This window comes from Hemitrygon akajei, chromosome 4 (assembly GCF_048418815.1).
Source record: "Hemitrygon akajei chromosome 4, sHemAka1.3, whole genome shotgun sequence".
Classification (NCBI taxonomy): domain Eukaryota; kingdom Metazoa; phylum Chordata; class Chondrichthyes; order Myliobatiformes; family Dasyatidae; genus Hemitrygon; species Hemitrygon akajei.
Window position 1 is genome coordinate 7114336 of NC_133127.1, and position 19615 is coordinate 7133950.

The 19615-nt window shown below is 42.8% G+C and overlaps 1 protein-coding gene across 5 annotated transcripts in view; it reads right to left on the reverse strand.

Annotated features, from left to right (window-relative positions):
- The window catches only part of LOC140726095 (uncharacterized), a 76896-nt gene extending 76635 nt beyond the window's left edge, over positions 1-261 (reverse strand). For all 5 annotated transcript variants that reach the window (XM_073042047.1, XM_073042046.1, XM_073042045.1 and 2 more), the window contains exon 1: positions 208-261. In XM_073042047.1, coding sequence (XP_072898148.1) covers positions 208-252 — 45 coding nt within the window. In that variant the 5' untranslated portion in view covers positions 253-261. The remainder of the gene's footprint in view (positions 1-207) is intronic.
- Between the last annotated feature and the right edge of the window lie 19354 nt (positions 262-19615).

Genomic DNA, 19615 nt, shown 5'->3' on the forward strand with positions numbered 1-19615 from the left:
TCAGTCAGTCACCCCTCCCTCCCTTCCTCAATCACCCAACCGAGCCCGAAACTGCTCTGACTGCCAGGCCCATCGTCCGAATGAACATGCACCTCAACGGGTAGAACAACAATACTCGGGAGCCCACGTTATTTATTGCGATAATAACACGACTAACGACCGACAACGCGCGTTCTGCCACGAACAAAAATAGGTGCACTCCCTCACCCCGCTCTCTGCCCGATCCATCGCCAAGCAAACCGTACTGCGCATGCTCTTTACCGGTCCTAGCTCCTACTACGCATGTCCCTATCTCGTAGTTCTCCCTAATGCGCAGGTTCCTGCCGTGTACCGGCCGAAAATGCGCATTCGCCTGCCGGCAACTATGCAGTCTTGCGCATGCTCCACTCTTAGAGGGCCGGGCGGTCGCTAAGGACGCTCTGCCCGGCCGTTGGCGGGAAGGACGAGCGGGAAGAACTGGGGCATCCGGTGGAGGAGGGGGATGCATACTGGGGCATCTGGGGGAAGAAAGAGGGGGATGTGAGGGTTACACACTGGGACAGCCGGGAAAGGATGTGGGGGATGGTTACACACCGGGGCAGTAGATAGGGAGAGGACTGCAGACAAGGGGGAACCTGGAGAAGGAAACTGCAGGCCTAGGGTTCAGAGGGGAATGGTAGTTCGATGAGGGACGGAGTGTGTTTGTAGACAGGTGGGTGTCAGGGTGGGTTTGTAGGTGAGGGAACGGGGGTTAGTTTGCAGACAGTCGGATGAGGAAAGGGAGCTGCAGATGGTGGGGGACAAGGGTGGGTTTGCATCCCGTTGGAACTGGGAGAGGGGTGAGTTCAGAGAGTGGGCTGGAGGGGTGGTGCAAGACTCCATCTGAGGAATAACAAATGCATTTCAATTTAGATTAGTATGAGGTGGCACATTTTGGACAGTCGAACCAGCACAGAACTTGTACACTAAATGAGTGTTGTGGAACAGAGGGCCTGGGAGTACGTGCACAGTTCGCTGAAGGAGCAGTGTCTGTAGACAGGTTTGTGAAAGAGCAGTCTTCATCAATCAGGGCATTAAATTTAAGAGTTGGGATTTATAATTTGCAATTATACAAGTCATTGGTGAGGCCACATTTGGAGTATTGGGTAAAGTTTTGGTCATTCTGTTATAGGAAATAGATTGAAATTTACCAGGATGCTGCTTAGACAAGATGACCTAAGTTATTGGGAGTGGATGGCTCTCCTGTTTAAGATGGCACTGGTGAAACACAGCAATGCTTTACTGACAGCAAACAAAACTACTTACACAGAGAGTGGTGAGTGCGTGGAATGAGCTGCTGGCAACGGTGGTGGAGGCGGATATGATAGGGTCATTTAAGAGACTCCTGGACAAGAACATGGAGCTTAGAAAAATAGAAGGCTATGAGTAAGCCTAGGTAATTTCTAAGGTAAGGACATGTTCGCCACAGCTTTGTGGGCCGAGGGGCCTGTATTGTGCTGTAGGCTTTCTATGTTCACAAAAATGATTCCAGTATTGATCGGCTTGTCATATGAAAAACTTTTGGTGACTCTGGGCCAGTATTCACTAGAATTCAAAAGAATAAGAGATGATGTCATTGAAACCTATCGAATGGTGAAAGGCCGTGATAGAGTGGATGTGGAGAGGATGTTTCCTCTGGTGGGAGAGTCTAAGACCAGAGGACACAGCCTCAGAATAGAGGGGCATCCTTATAGAACGGAGATGAGGAGGAATTTTGTTATCTGGAGAGTGATGAAATTTTTTGCCACAGGCAGCTGTGGGGGCCAGGTCTTTATGTATATTTAAGCAACGAGGTTGATAGATTCTTGATTAGTCAGGGTCGGAAGTGATACAGGGAGAAGGCAAGAGATTGGAGCTGAGATGGATCAGCCATGATGAAATGGTGGAGCATACTCGATGGGATGAATGCCCTAATTCTGCTCCTATACCTTATAGTCTTATGGATTATGGAAAGGTGCCAGAAAAGTGCCAGTAACATCGAAAGGATCAGCCACCCCGCTCATGGACTCTTTGTCCCACTCCCATTAGGGAGGAGGCTAAGTAGCAGACTCAAAAACAGTTATTTTCCCCGAGCAGTAAGGCTGATCAGCATCTCCACCCACTGACTCACCCCTCCACACCCAACCACCACTACTTTATCATTTCTTATCAGAGTCACCTTATGTACAGACACTCCTGTGCCTAGTGTCACATTATGGACATAAAGTCAATTTGTGTACTGTATAAACTATCTCTTGGCGGTTCTCTGATGTAGTAGTTTTGTTAAACTTGTATTCCCTGGCCTTGAGCACCTAATGGTCAAATGCCATCCATTCTATTTACCAAGAGAGTTCTCCTCAATAATATGTCCACAGAGTGCATACCACCAGCGGCCGACTACAATCAAGCACTCCAGAGACTGCATGACACTGCCTCCAAACTAGTGTTATGCCTGCGCCCCAACTCTGAAGGACCGAAGGGTAGAAAGTAGCCCCCTCCTTTTTGAGAATCGCAGGATCGCTATTAATTCAGGTCAGGAGACCCAGGAAATGAGAGAGAGACGCAGAATCCACAGGGGGTTTGGAATGTCCTGGCCCTCAATGATTTCAAAGCCACAGGAACCGGCCATTGTCTCTTGGAGACGGAATTGTGTATTGAGCGCTGTGCTATTCATCGATGCCCTCAAGGAATGAGCAACGTGGGCTGGTTGGGGGGATGGCATCCTCCCCAACCTGATTGACATCTGCGACCCCGTGAGTAAGGATAAAAGAAGGTCTGGGGAACAACCCCTCACACACGCACCAGGAGAACCGCTAGGAATCCCGTGACAGCGTTTAATAGCAAAAGCCGGTGGAAAGCCCACGTGCGTCCTTTTCCATTTGCCTCGGAATTGGTGGGACTGACCACGGAAGACGGCTTAGCTAAAAAGAGAAAGGACACCAACGATATTTCAAAGGATCGACATCATAGAAAGGAAAACGGGCAAGTTCTAAACTCCGCCTCTCTCTCTCTCCAGCCAAAAGCTGCAGCCTAAATGAACTTGAGTGACTTTTATATTTCCATCGGACAATACATTATCCCTTAGACAATGATAGAGCTATTTCTTATTGATTATTATTATACCCGCGCTTTTAGATTTAGTATTGACGACGTATATTATCTGTATGTTTGCATTGATATTATTTTTGTGTATTTTTATCAATAAATACTGTTAGAAATAGTACCATCAGACTTCAACGGACCTCTCTAGCTTTACTGGTAAGTGACCCAGTTACGGGGTACGTAACACTAGAAACAGTCCATCTTGATGCATTTCAAATCATAGTTGGGGACTTCAACCAGGCTTGTTTGAAGAAAAACCACTACCCACTTGCAATCAGCATATAACCTGTAGCACCAGCAGTCCCAACACACTAGACCACTGTTACACCAAGATAAGCTTTTCCCTCCCCATACCTTGTTTCAGTAAATCTGACCAGTTTACTGTCCTCCTTCTACCTGCATACAAGCAGAGGCTACAAACAGTTCCAGAGATTAGGACAACAAGGAACTGTTCCCACAACAACGGACTTTCAAGGACTCTTCATCTCATATTTCCCGTCACATGCCACTGATAGATAGATAGAGATAGATAGATAGATACTTTATTCATCCCCATGGGGAAATTCAACTTTTTTTCCAATGTCCCATACACTTGTTGTAGCAAAACTAATAACATACAATACTTAACTCAGTAAAAAAAAATGATATGCATCTAAATCACTATCTCAAAAAGCATTAATAATAGCTTTTAAAAAGTTCTTAAGTCCTGGCGGTTGAATTGTAAAGCCTAATGGCATTGGGGAGTATTGACCTCTTCATCCTGTCTGAGGAGCATTGCATCGATAGTAACCTGTCACTGAAACTGCTTCTCTGTCTCTGGATGGTGCTATGTAGAGGATGTTCAGAGTTTTCCATAATTGACCGTAGCCTACTCAGCGCCCTTCGCTCAGCTACCGATGTTAAACTCTCCAGTACTTTGCCCACGACAGAGCCCGCCTTCCTTACCAGCTTATTAAGACGTGAGGCGTCCCTCTTCTTAATGCTGCCTCCCCAACACGCCACCACAAAGAAGAGGGCGCTCTCCACAACTGACCTATAGAACATCTTCAGCATCTCACTACAGACATTGATAATAAACCTGATTCTGATATTCTTGATATTTAATGCCGATTTATTTATTATTAGTATTTCTCTCTTTTTGAATTTGCAGTTTGGGTTTTTTTGCACACTGGTTGATCACCCAAGTTGTTGCGGTCTTCCATTGATTCTATTATGGTTATTATTTCATCATGAATTTATAGAGTATCCCCCTAAGAAAATGAATCTCAGGGTTTCATATGGTGACATATACGTACTTCGATAATAAATTTACTTTGAACTTACATATGTGCTTATATATAATTATTTTTTTAAACTGGATGCAGAGGAACAATTATTTTGTTCTGTTTTACACTTGTGTACTGGAAATTACCTTAACTTTAAGTTCCTCAGCATCCACATCACCGAGGACCTCACGTGGTCTGTACACATCAGCTCTTCTGTGAAAAAGGCACAACAGCACCTCTTTCACCTCAGACGGTTGAGGAAGTTTGGTATGGGCCCCCAAATCCTAAGAACTTTCTACAGGGGTACAATTGAGAGCATCCTGACTGGCTGCATCACTGCCTGGTATGGGAACTGTACCTCCCTTAATCACAGGACTCTGCAGAGAGTGGTGCGGACAGCCCAGCGCATCTGTAGATGTGAACTTCCCACTATTCAGGACATTTACAAAGACAGGTGTGAGAAAAGGGCCCAAAGGTTCATTGGGGACACAAGTCACCCCAATCGCAAATTGTTCCAGCTGCTACCATCTGGGAAATGGTACTGCAGTATAAAAGCCAGGACCAACAGGCTCTGGTACAGCTTCCACCAGGCCATCAGACTGATTAACTCACGCTGATTTGAGTGTATTTCTATGTCGCATTGACTGTTCTATTTATTATAAATTACTAATGCACATTGCACATTTAGATGGAGACATAATGTAAAGATTTTTACTCCTCATGTATCTGAAAGACATAAGAAATAAAGTCAATTCAATTCATTAAACAATCTTCAATCTTGAATAGAGACATATGCATCATGTGAAGGCAGACATGATTATTTTAACTTGGTATCGTGGTGGATGGTCTGCACAAACATGATGGGCTGTAGGGCCTGTTCCTGTGTTCTACTGTTCTGGGTCTGTAGTTAATTTAATGTCTAGAATCAGAAGCAGTGGTGTGTCATTGATTCGACAGGATGGAGTTATGTCCCTACTAAAGGAGGTGTGAGGTGCTCCTGCTCTCCGCTAGCCTAAAGGTCATCTTTGGGCAAGGTGTCATCTTTGGCATGCTGGCCTTTATAACAAGAGGAATTGAGTATAGGAGTAAAGAGGTCCTTCTGCAGCTGTACAGGGCCCTGGTGAGACCCCACCTGGAGTATTGTGTGCAGTTTTGGTCTCCAAATTGGAGGAAGGACATTCTTGCTATTGAGGGAGTGCAGCGTAGGTTCACAAGGTTAATTCCCGGAATGGCGGGACTGTCATATGCTGAAAGATTGGAGAGACTGGGCTTGTATACACTGGAATTTAGAAGGATGAGAGGAGATCTGATTGAAACATGTAAGATTATTAAGGGATTGGACACGCTGGAGGCAGGAAGCATGTTCCCACTGATGGGTGAGTCCAGAACTAGAGGCCACAGTTTAAGATTAAGGGGTAGGCCATTTAGAACTGAGATGCGGAAAAAGTTTTTCACCCAGAGAGTGGTGGATATGTGGAATGCTCTGCCCCAGAAGGCAGTGGAGGCCAAGTCTCTGGATGCATTCAAGAGAGAGTTAGATAGAGCTTTTATAGATAGCGGGGTCAAGGGATATGGGGAGAGGGCAGGAACGGGGTACTGATTGTGTATGATCAGCCATGATCACAGTGAATGGCAGTGCTGGCTAGAAGGGCCGAATGGCCTACTCCTGCACCTATTGTCTATTGTGTAGCAACTGCTTAGCCTCCCCGATTAGGGGCATGTGAACCCATGAGATCAGGTGGTGGATGGTCATATGAGCAGCTGGTTATGCAGCCACTGATACCAGGCAGACAGTCTCTGAAGAGTATTGATAATGGCTGGGGTCACCTGTCTTCTAAAAACACTGCCCAGGAGAAGGCAATGGCAAACCACTTCTGTAGAAAAATTTGCCGAGAACAATCATGGTCACTGATGTCATACAACACGGCACAAAATAATGATGGTGGTGGTGTGTCATTGTGAAGTGGATGGAGAATAGGAGGCAGAAAAACTTTAGCAAAGGAAGACGTGAACACCTCAACAGCAGATGAGATGATTGACCTTCCGTGGTCAGAATCAGATTTATCATCATTGACCTGTCATTAAAATTTGTTGATTTGCAGCTGCAGTACTGTGCAAATGCAAAAATTACTGCAATTTACAAAAATAAATAATGCAAAATATGAATAATGAGGTAGTAGCCATGGACCATTCAGAAATTTGTTGGCGGGGGGTTGGTTTTCCTTGAGATGTTGAGTAAAGGCAGCGTGGTAACATAGAAGTTAGCTCATTGGTTAACAGCACCAGTGATCACCAATTGGAGTTCAATTCCCACTGCTGTCTGTAAGTAGTTTGTACTTATTCCTCATGACCACGTTGGTTTTCTCCAGGTGTTCTGGTTTCCTCCCTCATTCCAAAGGTGTTTCAGTTAGGCTTAGTTAGTAACGGGCATGATATTTCGGCACCGGAAGTGCAGCAACACGTGCACTGCCCTGCACAATTCTTGTTGATTTGATTTAATGCAAATGGCTCAATTTGTTGTATGTTTGAATTTACATGTGACAAATAAAGTTAATATTTATCTATTTCTTCAGACTCCTATATCAAACTGAAAGGGTAAAAAAACATTGTGGTATTAATATATAGGCCTCCAAATGGTAGCCAAGATGTGGGTTGAGATTGAACAGAGAGATGGAAAAGGCATGTAATAAGGGTAATGACACAACTGTAATGGGAGACTTCAGTATACAAGGGGATTGGGAAAATCAGGTTGGTTTCGGATCACAAGACAGGGAATTTGTTGAAGGTTTATGAGATGTTTTTTTTAGAGCAGCTTGTGCTTGAGCCTACTCAGGGAAAGGCTATCTTCCATTGGGTGTTGTGTAATAACCCAGATCTTATTAGGCAGCTTAATGTAAAGGTACGCTTAGGAGGCAGTGATCATAATATGATTGAACTCATACTGTAATTTGAGAGGAAGATGCATAAATCACATGTACAGTATCAGTATCACAATGGAATAAAGGGAATTAAAGAGGCATGAATGAGGAACTTGCCCAGGTGGATTGGAAGAGGATACTAGTGAGGACAGCAGCAGACCAGAAATGGTTAAAGTTTCTGGGAACAGTTCACAAGGTGCAGGATAGATATGTCTCACAGAAGTTGTTGTTCTCAAATAGCAGGATGGGCAGCCATGTTTGTCAAGGGAAGTTAAGGACTGTATAGAAGCCAAGGAAAGGGCATGTAAGGTAACAAAAGTGAGTGGGAAGTTAGATAATTGAGATGTTTTTAAAATCCAACAAAAGGCAACTAATAAAGCTATTAGAAGGAAAGAGATGAAATATGAAGGCAACCTAGCCAATAATATAAAGCAGGATACTAGAAGTTTTTCTTCAGTTATATAAAGAGTAAAAGGGAGGTGAGAGTTGATATTGGACCACTGGAAAATGACGCTGGTGAGGTAGTAATGGGGAACAAACAAATGACAGATGAACTTAATGGGTACTTTGCATCAGTCTTCACTGTAGAAGACAATAGCAGTGTGCCAGAGGTCTGTGAGTGTCATTGCTATTACAAAGGGAAAAGTGTTAGGCAAACTCAAAGATCTTAAGGTGGATAAGTCATCTGGACCAGATGGACTACATCAAGAGTCTTGAGAAAGATGATGGAGAGATAACAGACAAAGGTCATGACCTTTATTTTCTTATAAAGGTAAAGGTCATGATCTTTCAAGAATCACTCGATTCTGGCATGGTCCCAGAGGACTGTAAATTTACAAATGTCACTCCGCTCTTTAAGAAGGGAGGAAGACAAAAGAAAGGAAATTACAGGCCAGTTAGCCTAACCTCAGTGGCTGGGAAAATGTTGGAGTCTATTATTAAGAATGAGTTTTCAGAGTACTTGGAGACAAAGTCAAAGTCAGCATGGTTTCTGTAAAGGAAAATCTTGCCTGACAAATCTGTTAAAGAGTTCTTCAAAGAAGTAACAAGCAGGATGGACAAAGGAGAGGCAATGGATGACATTTGGATTTACAGAAGGAATTTGATGAGGTGCCACACTTGAGGCTGCTTAACAAGATGAAATCCTATGGTGTTACAGGAAAGATACTGGCATGGATAGAGGAATGGCTGACAGGCAGGAGGCAGCGAGTGGGAATAAAGGGAGCTTTTCTGGTTGGCTGCCAGTGACTAGTGGTGTTTCTCAGGGGTCAGTATTGGGGCTACTACTTTTCACGTTGTTTGTCAATGATTTGAATAATGGAATTGATGTCTTTGTGGCGAAGTTTGTGGATGATACAAAGATAAGTGGAGAGGTAGGTAGTGCTGGGGAAGCAATGCGATTGTAGCAGGACTTAAATTAGAAGAATGAGCAAAAAAGTGGCAGATAGAATGAAATGTTAGGAAATGTAAATGCATTTTCATAAAAAGGAACAATAGTGCAGACTATTATCTAAATGGGAAGAAGGTTCAAACATCAGAGGTGCAGAGGGACTTAGGACTCCTTGTGCAAGACTCCCAGAAGGTTAATTTACAGGTTCAGTCTGTGGTAAAGAAGACAAATGAAATGTTGGCATTTATTTCAAGGGGAATAGAATATAAAAGCAAAGAGATAATGCTGAGCCTTTTTAAGACATTAGACAGGCTGCATGTGGAGTATTGTCAACAGTTTTGGGCCCCATATCTCAGGATGTGTTGTCATTGGAGAGTGTCCAGAGGAGGTTCATGAGGAAGATTATGGGAGTGAAGGGGTTAACATACAAGGAGTTTTTGGCAGATTTGAGCCTGTACTCACTGGAATTTAGGAGAATGTGTGGGGATCTCATTGAAACTTACTGAATGTTGAAAGGATTAAATAGGGTAAATCTGGAGAGGATATTTCCTGTGTATCCAGAACTAAAGGGCACAGCCTCAAAATTGAGGGGCAACTTTTAGAATGGAGGTAAGGAGGAATTTTTTTAGCCAGAGAATAGTGAATCTGTGTGTATTGCCCTGGTTCATACTTTTTACTGTTATACTGTATGTATTTCATTTAGCGGCTCTGTAAGAGCCGTCTGTTCTGCTTTCAGCCTGTTTGGGTTATGTTGAAGATAAGGGATGGGCTAGGACAGCTATTTTGCTACATTGGAAAGAATCTAACCCACCTACTGTTTTCTATTGGCTCTCCTCCATTATGTCATGTCTAAGCTTGGAGAAAATTAGCAACCAGACTTTTGATACATCCTTTAATTCTGAACAAGTCTGGCGACCCTTTATTCAATATTTTCACATGATTTAATTTATTTTTATTTATTTATTTTTATTTATTCTCTTTGGGGAAAACCCTTATCCATGAAGGTTCGGAGATGACTGCTAGGGTGTGTTTTTGTTTTTTTTTTCTCTCTTTTTTTTCTAATTTTATCCTCAATTGGACTGCCCAATCTTTCTTTTTCTTTCCTTTTTTTCTCTTTCTTTTTTTTTGTTTTTTGTTTCAGTTTAGTTAGTGGGGGTTTTTTTCCTTATCAATAAAATTTCTGATCTTTTTTTATGATTGTTATGAGGAGTTGTAGTTTTTTTTTACCATTGTATATATAACAGCATAATATTTTACTTATTTGATTTTGATATTATATACTTTTTGTTTTTACTATTGCTGTTTATATGTCTTTTATATTATCTACTTGTTAAACTCCTCTTCCGATTTGTATATTCTTTATTTGGAAATCAATAAAAAAAGATTGAAAATGAAGATAAGGGATGATGTGGAATGTGTGGTAAACTATGTATACCTGTCTGGACACACCCCTCTGCTGACTGCTCCTGTGATTCCTCCCACGGACCCCTGTATAAAGGCGATTGGGGCACTGGTCCTCCCTCAGTCTTCGAGATGTCGTGCTCCCTTTTAGCTGTTAATAAAATTGATGCACCATCAATAACTCATTGAGCCTATCGTTCACTTCCAGTCTCCTAGAGTTATTGATGGTGCATCAGAATGTGTGCCACCCAATTTGCAGGAGGGTTTTCTTGGTGAGCGACAATAAGGTTGGTCTTGGGTTTTTGTTCAAGAGATGAAGAGAGAAGATACTGGGGAGAACCAGTTGTAACATACGATCCGGTGGGAGACTCGTTTGTTCAAGATGGATTGCGAGCAACGTTCAGATGGTGATGTGTACTTTCACGTTGACTGAGGACCCAGCACGTAAGTGACAGGGAAGTTCAAGATGAGCTCCAAATTGTGCACATTTGACTGTTTAATTGGCATGGGCCCTTTTCTTTTTGATATTCTTTACTAACCCTTCAGTTCACTTAGATTCCTTGGGAGAGGCCCAGTGAGGGAACAGCCTGGCATCTCGGGGGGGGGGGGGGGGGGGAGTGGAACAAATTCCCAGCAATATATCAAGGAACACCCTAAAGCAAAAAGCCCTATTCCTGAAGGCTTAGTGGGGCCAAGATCCAGCATATCACTACGGATTGAGGGTATTTATACTAGAGCCATACTTGACATGGGCTCTCAGGTTACTCTGCTGTACCGTTCATTTTACAACCGGTATTTGACGCATTTACGATTGACGCCACTCAGTGCGCTCGAGATCTGGGGTCTTAGTATAGATAACTATCCGCACAATGGTTACGTCATTGAAACTGGAGTTTTTGGAGGCAGATGTGGGAGTAGCTGAGGTCCTTGATACATTAACGTTAGTTTGTCCAGACCCGGTCGAGAGGGACTAAGCTTCAATTCTCATGGGGACGAACACTCCTATTGTGAGGAGGGTAGTGGGAGCCTGCAAGGAGAGAGTTGGAGAGAGCTTTCTGAAAGCATTGTCCATTCACCTTGTGTTCTGAGCTACTTTTGAGGAAGTGCATGGCCACACTGGGCTGGATAATGAGCATAAATGAGGGACTATGTGGTTCACCCAGTCAAAACCAGCCGTGTTACGGCCTGGGGAAGTAGCTAGAGTGATGAAAATCCCAAATTTCCAGGAATGCCTGATGCCGAGGCCCTCTTGGTGGATGCTCCGGAAGACCATGAAGAGGAGTCAGGCTTACCTGCTACGGTACTGGTGAGGCGCGAACTGCAGAAGCCCTCGGTGGTACAGGTGAACAGGACAACAGAGAGCAGAAGGAACATTTGGAGCAGGAGGTCACCCTCAGGGGGGATGCCAATGGCGCACCTCTTCCCAGTGACGGTAATGACTAGTTTCCCTGTGAGACAAGCCAGGGAAAAACTCTCTGAAAACAGGAAAGATGACTGCCGAATCATTCAACTTTGGGGACTCCCAGGTATCCTGAGATTGGAAGAAGAGGTTGATAGAGAAAATGTTGAAGCTGGAAGATATCTTTTCTACCGACAAGTCTGATGTGGGTTGTTCCAAGAGCACTCACAATACCATTTGGGTGGCAGAGGACACCCCGTTCAGAGAAAGATCGCAATGACTAGCACCTGCAGAGGTGGAGGATGTTTAGGAGCATCTGCGGAAGCTGGGATCATCACTGAGTCCAGAAGCCCTTATACATCTTCAATAGTAGTGGCCAGGAAGAAGAATGACAAGGTACTATTGGACTACAGTCCCAAGAATGGAGAATGTGCTGGCCTTCCTGAATAGTGTGACGTGGTTCAGTTTGCTGGACTTGAGGAGTGGGTATTTCCAGATTCTCATTTGTGTGGCTGATAAAGAGAAGATTTATCTGAAGTATGTGTCTGATATGAGAAGGCAGCTGAAAAAAGGCTTATGAATTAGCTGAGGTCTTGGCTGCCAAGCAGAATCAAGGAAATAAGAGGAGGTATCATCAAAAGGTTAGGTTCTCCCCACTCCTACCGGGAGACAGAATCCTCATAAAGAATTTGGGGCTACTAGGGAAGCATAAGTTGGCTGGCTGCTGGGTGACTATGCCCAGGTGACTATGCCCTATGTGGTGGAGAGTCAGGTGTCAAATGTACCAGTTTTCCGGATCCGGAGAATGAGGGATTGGAGGTGCTGGCATCACAAAATTCCTTTGAAAGCGGTGGTATTAAGATGAGGTGACAAAGTATTTCAAGGTCATGAGGACGTGACTGTTTTGGTGGGGGAAGAGTGTAATGGCCTGGTTCATATTTTTTACTGTTATGCTGTAGGTATTTCATTTAGCCGTAAGAGCTGTTTGTTCAGCTTTCAGCCTGTTTGGGTTATTGTTGAAGATAAGGGATGATGTGGAATGTGTGCCATCCAATTAGCGGGAGGTTTTTCTTGGTGAGGGACAATAAGGTTCGTCTTGGGCTTTTTGTTTGAGAGAAGATGAATAGAGAAGTCACTGGGAGATCCGGTCATAGCATACAATCCGGTGGGAGACCCATTTGTTCCAGATGGATTGAGAGCAACGTTCGGATAGTGGTGTGTGCTTTCACATTGACCCAGTGTGTGAATGTTCAATTAGACAGGGTCCTTTTCTTTTTGTTGTTCTTTACTAACCCTTCATTTAAGATTCATAAATGTAATTCCTTTATTCATATGCAGTGTACTGTCTGTTATTTTGTGACATTAATCTGTAATACTGCAGCAAATGACACAGCACCCACATGGACCGAGGTTTGGGGTGAGATCCAGCGTGCCTCGGTCTCACGAGTCTGGTGGGGCTGGAGCCGAGGAAACCGGGGTGTTTCATGTGAAATGCTCTGCCACAGACTGTGGTGGAGGGCAAGTCCATGGGGATACTGTATTTAGGGTGAAAGTTGATTGTTCCTGATTGGTCAGGGCATCAAAGGATATGGTGAGAAGGCAGGTGTATGGGGTTGAGTGGGATCTAGGATCAGCCATGATGGAATGCTGAGGCAGACTCAGTAGTCCAAATGGCCTAATTCTGCTCCTATGTCTTATGGTCGTATGGTTTTATCTCCTCCCTGATGGTAGTGATGAGAAGATGGGATGTTTGTGAGGGTGAGGAACTTTAATGATGGTCTTGGCAGTGCAGTTGATCCAAAGCGGTTATCAGGAAGACCATACCACCCCTGACAGGTGTTGGGGAGGGGTAGAGTAAGGGCTGGGGAGAGGAGGCATGAATATGGGTGAGTGATCCTGAAGAAGTTGGCTGCACACCATCACTGTTATGTTTACCCATCACACAACCATTTAAAACATGAGCCTTTATCAGGCTAAACCAACAGGCTGAATAAATGTTCTCACTTTGTTAAACAAGATGAATAACATTCTTTGTATCAGTCTGATCCATCACAGAATACCAGCACACTTCTCTGACTGATTACAAAGTATTCAATAATCTGTTGGGTTCAGAACCTGCCCACTTCTCTATATTCTCTATTATCTAACCATATTCCAGGGCTCATTTCAGCTTTTTAAAAGCCAATTCTGTTTTCAAGTTAATGTTTGAACAGACTACGGAGAGAAAGTAGAGTGGCTGGTACAACGGTGCAAGCACAGCAACTTGTGTCTCAACGTGGACAAGACCAGGGAGATGATTGTGGACTTTAGGAAGGTACAGGCTGACCATTCCTCACTGAACATACACAGTTCCTCCATGGACAGAGCTAGGAGCATCAAGTTTCTGGAAGTACACATAATGGACGACCTCACCTGGTCCCTCAACACCTCCTCCTTAATCAGGAAACCATAGCGGTGTCTCATTTCAGGGTGCCATCCACCCACTGGAGATATTTATCAGGAGCACTGCATATGCAGGGCCTTTAGCGTTGTCAAAGATCTCTCCCATCCATCCAACAATCTCTTTAACCCCCTACCATCAGGCAGGAGGTACCATAGCATTGGGACAAGAGTTGTTAGGGAAACAGCTTCTCCCCCCAGGCAGTAAGACTACTGATCTCCCTGCCATCACCCAGGCATCTACTTCAACTTTTGTCATAAATGCACCTTATTATTTGTTAACTTATTTCTGGTGATATTAATTTATGTATTGTATGTGAGTTATAATCTGTGCACCTTGGTCTGGAGGAATGTTGTTTTGTTTGGTGGTATAATGTGTACAGTTGAATGACAATAAACGGAACTTGAACTTGATCTGTGCAAATTGGAAATAACATCTCCTCTGATAATCAACACTGATGCACCTTTCAGATGCAGGGTTAGCCCACTGCTCTGCCTTCTCTACACCCACGACTGAGTGTCTAGAGACAGCTCAAGCACCATCTATAAATTTGTCAATGACAGAACTATTGCTGGCAGAATTTCAGGTGGTGACAGGAGGCACACAGGAGTGAGATAGTTCGGCTAGTTGATGGTGCTGAAGCAACAACCTTGCAATCAATGTCAGTAAGTCCAAGGAATTGATTGTGATCTTCAGGAAGGGGAAGTGAAGGAACACATACCAGTCCTCGTTGAGGGATCAGCAGTGGAAAGAGTGAGCACCTTCAAGATCCTGTGTGTCAATATCTTTGATGAACCGTCCTGGCCCAAGTATACAAAATTACAACAGCTATATTTCATTAGAATGTACCATGAAAGAGAGCATTCTGACTGGTTACATCACTGTCTGGCATGGAGGGGCCACTGAACAGGATTGGGAAAAGCTGCAGAAAGTTGTAAACTCAGCCAGCTCCATCATGGACACCAGCCTGCCCAGCATCGAGGACACCTTTGAAAGATGATGCCTCAAAAAAGTATCATTCATCATTAAGGACACATCACCCAGGACATGCCCTCTTCTCATAACTACCATCATGGAGGAGGCACAGAAGCCTGAAGACACACACTCAAGGTTTCAGGAACAGATCTTTCCCTCTGCCATCGGATTCCTGAATGGACAATGAACAGCACCATTCGGCCCATCAAAACTGCTCTATCATGGCTAATTTATCGTCCCTTTCAGCCCCATTCTCCTGCTTTCTCCCCATTACCTTCGATGCTCTAACTAATCAAGAACCTATCAACCTCTGCTTTCAATATAATCAGAAATCAAGTGAAGTGTGTTAACTTATCAGCAGCCGTTCAATGAAACACATAATCTAGCAGAGAAAAAAAAATAAATAAGTTAAATTAAATTAAAAAAATAAATAAACAACTAAATGAATTGTGTATATTGAATAGATTTTTTTAAACCTGCAAAAACAGATATACTGTATATTTTTTAAAAAGTGAGGTAGTGTCCAAGGATTCAATGTCCATTTTGCAATCAGATGGCAGAGGGGAAGAAGCTGTTCCTGAATTGCTGAGTGTGTTACTCAATGGTAATAATGAGAAAAGGGCATGCCATGGGTGCTGGAGGTCCTTAATAATGGACGCTGCCTTTCTGAGACATTTCTCCCTGAAGATGTCCTGGGTACTTCGTAGGCTAGTGCCCAAGATGACTAGATTTATAACCCTCTGCAGCTTCTTTCTATCCTGTGCAGTAGCCCCTCCATACCAGACAATGATGCAGCCTGTCAGAATGCTCTCCATGGTACATCTATCGAAAATTTTTGGTGTATTTGTTGACATGCCAAATCTCTTCAAACTCCTACTGCATAGCCTCTGTCTTGCGTTCTTTATAACTACATCAATATGTTGGGACCAGGTTAGATCCTCAGAGATCTTGACACCCTGGAACTTGAAACTGCTCACTCTCTCCACTTCTGATCCTTCTATGAGGATTGGTTTGTGTTCCTTCGTCTTACCCTTCATGAAGTCCACAATCAGCTCTTTAATTTTGCTGACGTTGAGTGCCAGGTTGTTGCTGTGGCACCACTCCACTAGTTGGCATATCTCACTCCTGTACACCCTCTCATCACCACCTGAGATTCTACCAACAATGGTTGTATCGTCAGCAAATTTATAAATGGTGTTTGAACTATGCCTAGCCACACAGTCGTGTGTATATAGAGAGTAGAGCAGTGGGTTAAGCACACACCCCTGAGGTGCACCAGTGTTGATAATTAGTGAGGAGGAGATGTTATCACCAATCTGCAGAGATTGTGGTCTTCCGGTTAGGAAGTTGAGGATCCAATTGTAGAATTAGGTAAAAAGTTTGCTAATCTATTGAGTATCGATAGATATTAGATATTCCATTCAAATTCCATTGCTTGAATTAACCAATCAGATAGCCCCCATCCCAGTAATGTGATACCCACCATGGCAACCAAATTGTTACAAAAGGAATGGCAACCACTAAGAAACACAGAACAATTATATGTAATAAATTTTGAAGTAAATTTATTATCAAAGTACATGTATGTCACTATATACAACGCTGAGATTTTCTTGTGGACTTATTCAATAAATCTATAAAATAATAACCATAACAGAATCACTGTAAGTCTGCCCAACTGGGGCATTCAACCAGAGTGCAGAAGACAACAAGCTGTTCAAATACAAAAAGAAGAATTAATAAATAATAAATAAGCAATTAATATCGAGAACATGAGATGAAAAGTCTTTGAAAGTGAGTCCATAGGTTTTGGGAGAGTTCAGTGATGGGGGAATTGAAGTTGAGTGAAGTTATCCCCTTTGGTTCAAGAGGTTCATGTAAGAACTGTTCCTGAACCTGGTGTTGTGAGTCCTGAGGCTTCAGTACTTTCTTCCTGATGGCAGCAGCAAGAAAGGAGCACGACCTGGGTGGTGGGGATCCGTGATGATGGATTCTGCTATCCTGTGACCTGCAGACGTGCTCAGTGTTTGGTGTTTTGTTTTGTAACTTCAAAACATTAAACTAATTCAAAGAAACCCATAGAAGTCTGAGAATACAGGTGTCATTTGAGTTTACTTTAAGCGAAGTGCGCCTGTATCACGTGGTAGTGTGATGATATGTGCAATTAATGTATTTAATTAATTGTTTAAAGGAACAAGAATGCTTAATCAGCCAATATATGTACAATAATACTCAAATATTACAACTATATTCAGAGTATACTATATAATACAACTACTATATGCAGACATCCGCAGCATAGTAAATTTTAAAATGTCCCGTTCAGCCCTAAGGGCTTTCTTACTCTTGTGTGTTAACATCTCAGTTAATCATGCCTCCACAACACTGGCTGTCCTGTTTTTACAACACACAAGCCCAATGTGTCTTGTTGGTTGTTGTATTTCACTGTTACAAATGTCATTCCCACAGGAGTTATCTTTTCTCCAGTGTAAGTTCTCAAATGGATATCTGCAAGCTTCAGGTTGATATTTTTGGAATGCCGTTCAAACTCACTTGGAGTAACTGAAACAGCCAGTATCCAATTCCATTTTAATTAATTTGCCATTTACTTCTGGTGTAAGCCATATTGTTTGTCTGTTGTTAATTTTTTATTGTAAATCTCAAGGCTGCACAGTCCTGTGTCACTCTCATCATTATCAGATTTTTCATCAGCAGCATGCAGATTAGTGCTCTTTTTGAAACTGCAACTTGACTTTTTATCTTTTTGAGCAGTCCATTTATTTTGTCTGCCCAACACACTTTATGTGTCCTACTTTGTTGCATTTTCTGCAAGTGTATGCACTTTGGTGTATGTGAGCCCCAGGCACAACTGTATCACAATTTGTTCAGCCAGGCTGGTTTCTGTTTAGAGGGCACGGTTTTGTTTATGCTCGTTTTCATTCCTGACTGCAATTTCATTACTGTATGTTTCTATTGAAACAGCGATTTCCATTGCTTGTTTGAATGTAAGCTGCATTTCAGTTAGGAGCTGTTTTAGAATGTTTTTTATAAATATTCCACAAACTAATCAATCTCTCAGTGCATTATTAAACCAATCATTGAACTGACGATGCTCAGACAATCTCTTCAATTTAGTCATGTTCATAGAAATAGACTCTCCGTCTTTTTGATTCTACTTATAAAATGTAAAGTGTTCTGCAATCAATGCTTTGGTGCAATATCAGGAAAACTCATTTCCAATGGTTTTGTGTTTAAACTTTGTAGCAAACTGTATGCCGTTAGACTCAGCAAAATTGTACTTGTTTCTCATTGGTTATTTAATTTACTTCATAATACTGTTCCAATAGCTCAATATATATGAGCCAATTACCTGTTGCCTAATCAAACTCATCAATCTTTCTGATGTAGCCAACCACTTCTAATTTTTTAAAATATAATGATTAGTATCACCTGGTACTCATAGTTTATGAATCCTGAATTCTTCCATTATCTGAGTTTTCTTTAACAAAACTTGGCAGTGTTTTTGCTTCTGAAGAACGTGTATTGGTTGCTTTTATTTTAACCTCAACGGCCTCTCCGCGTGCTGGGGTGCCTTTATTAATCGCCGATGCTCCCACTGCGTCTTATTTTATTTCAAATGTTTTGCTGTGTTTAACGGGTCAGTAGCCATCTCTGGTTCATTTTGAAATAAATCATCACCAATGTTATGTTTTGTAACATCAACATATTAAACTAATTCAGTGAATTCACAGGAGTCTGAGAATACGGGTGTAGTTCGAGTTTACTTTAAGCGAGGCGTGCACACATGACGTGATATAATAATATAATATAATAATAATATTATCATAATTTTACATTTAACCTATAGTTAATCATTTAAATGAACAAGGATGCATAGTCAACCAATATATGTACAAAGTTACTCAAATATTATTGAAATACTAAATACACAACATTTGGGAATGTTTTACCCCGATGGACTGTATCCATGAGTGTACCTACTACTTTTTGTAGGATTTTCCATTCAAGGGCACTAAGACATTCTCACGCCCATCAGTAGCCGGCTCCAACACAGTGAAATCTACAGCTACAACTTCAAGCAGCCTAGAAGCCAGAAATGACTTCATGGGGGGGATGGATCCTAGGTTGCGGCATCTTAGTTAGCACACAACGTGGACAATTTTTGATCCACCGTGCCACATCCTCGTGTATGCCCACCCAAAAGCATCAGCTCCTCAACAACTGCAGCATACGTTCTATGCATTGGTGGCCCATAGAGTCATGTATATACCCTAACACTTTGCTCCTCAAGCAAGTAACACTCCCCAAGCTTCTCATCCGCAACCCTTTACGCTCCCTAATCGAACATCAACGGCTCCTCAGTAGAGATCTTTAAGAGCACCAAATTTCTTGGTGTTCACCTGGCGGAGAATCTCACCTGGTCACTCAACACCAGCTCCATAGCAAAGAAAGCCCAGCAGCGTCTCTACTTTCTGCAAAGGCTGAGGAAAGTCCATCTCCCACCCCCCATCCTCATCACATTCTACAGGGGTTGTACTGAGAGCATCCTGAGCAGCTGCATCACTGCCTGGTTCGGAAATTGCACCATCTCGGATCGCAAGACCCTGCAGCGGATAGTGAGGTCAGTTGAGAAGATCATCAGGGTCTCTCTTCCTGCCATTACAGACATTTACACTACACGCCACATCCACAAAGCAAACATCATTA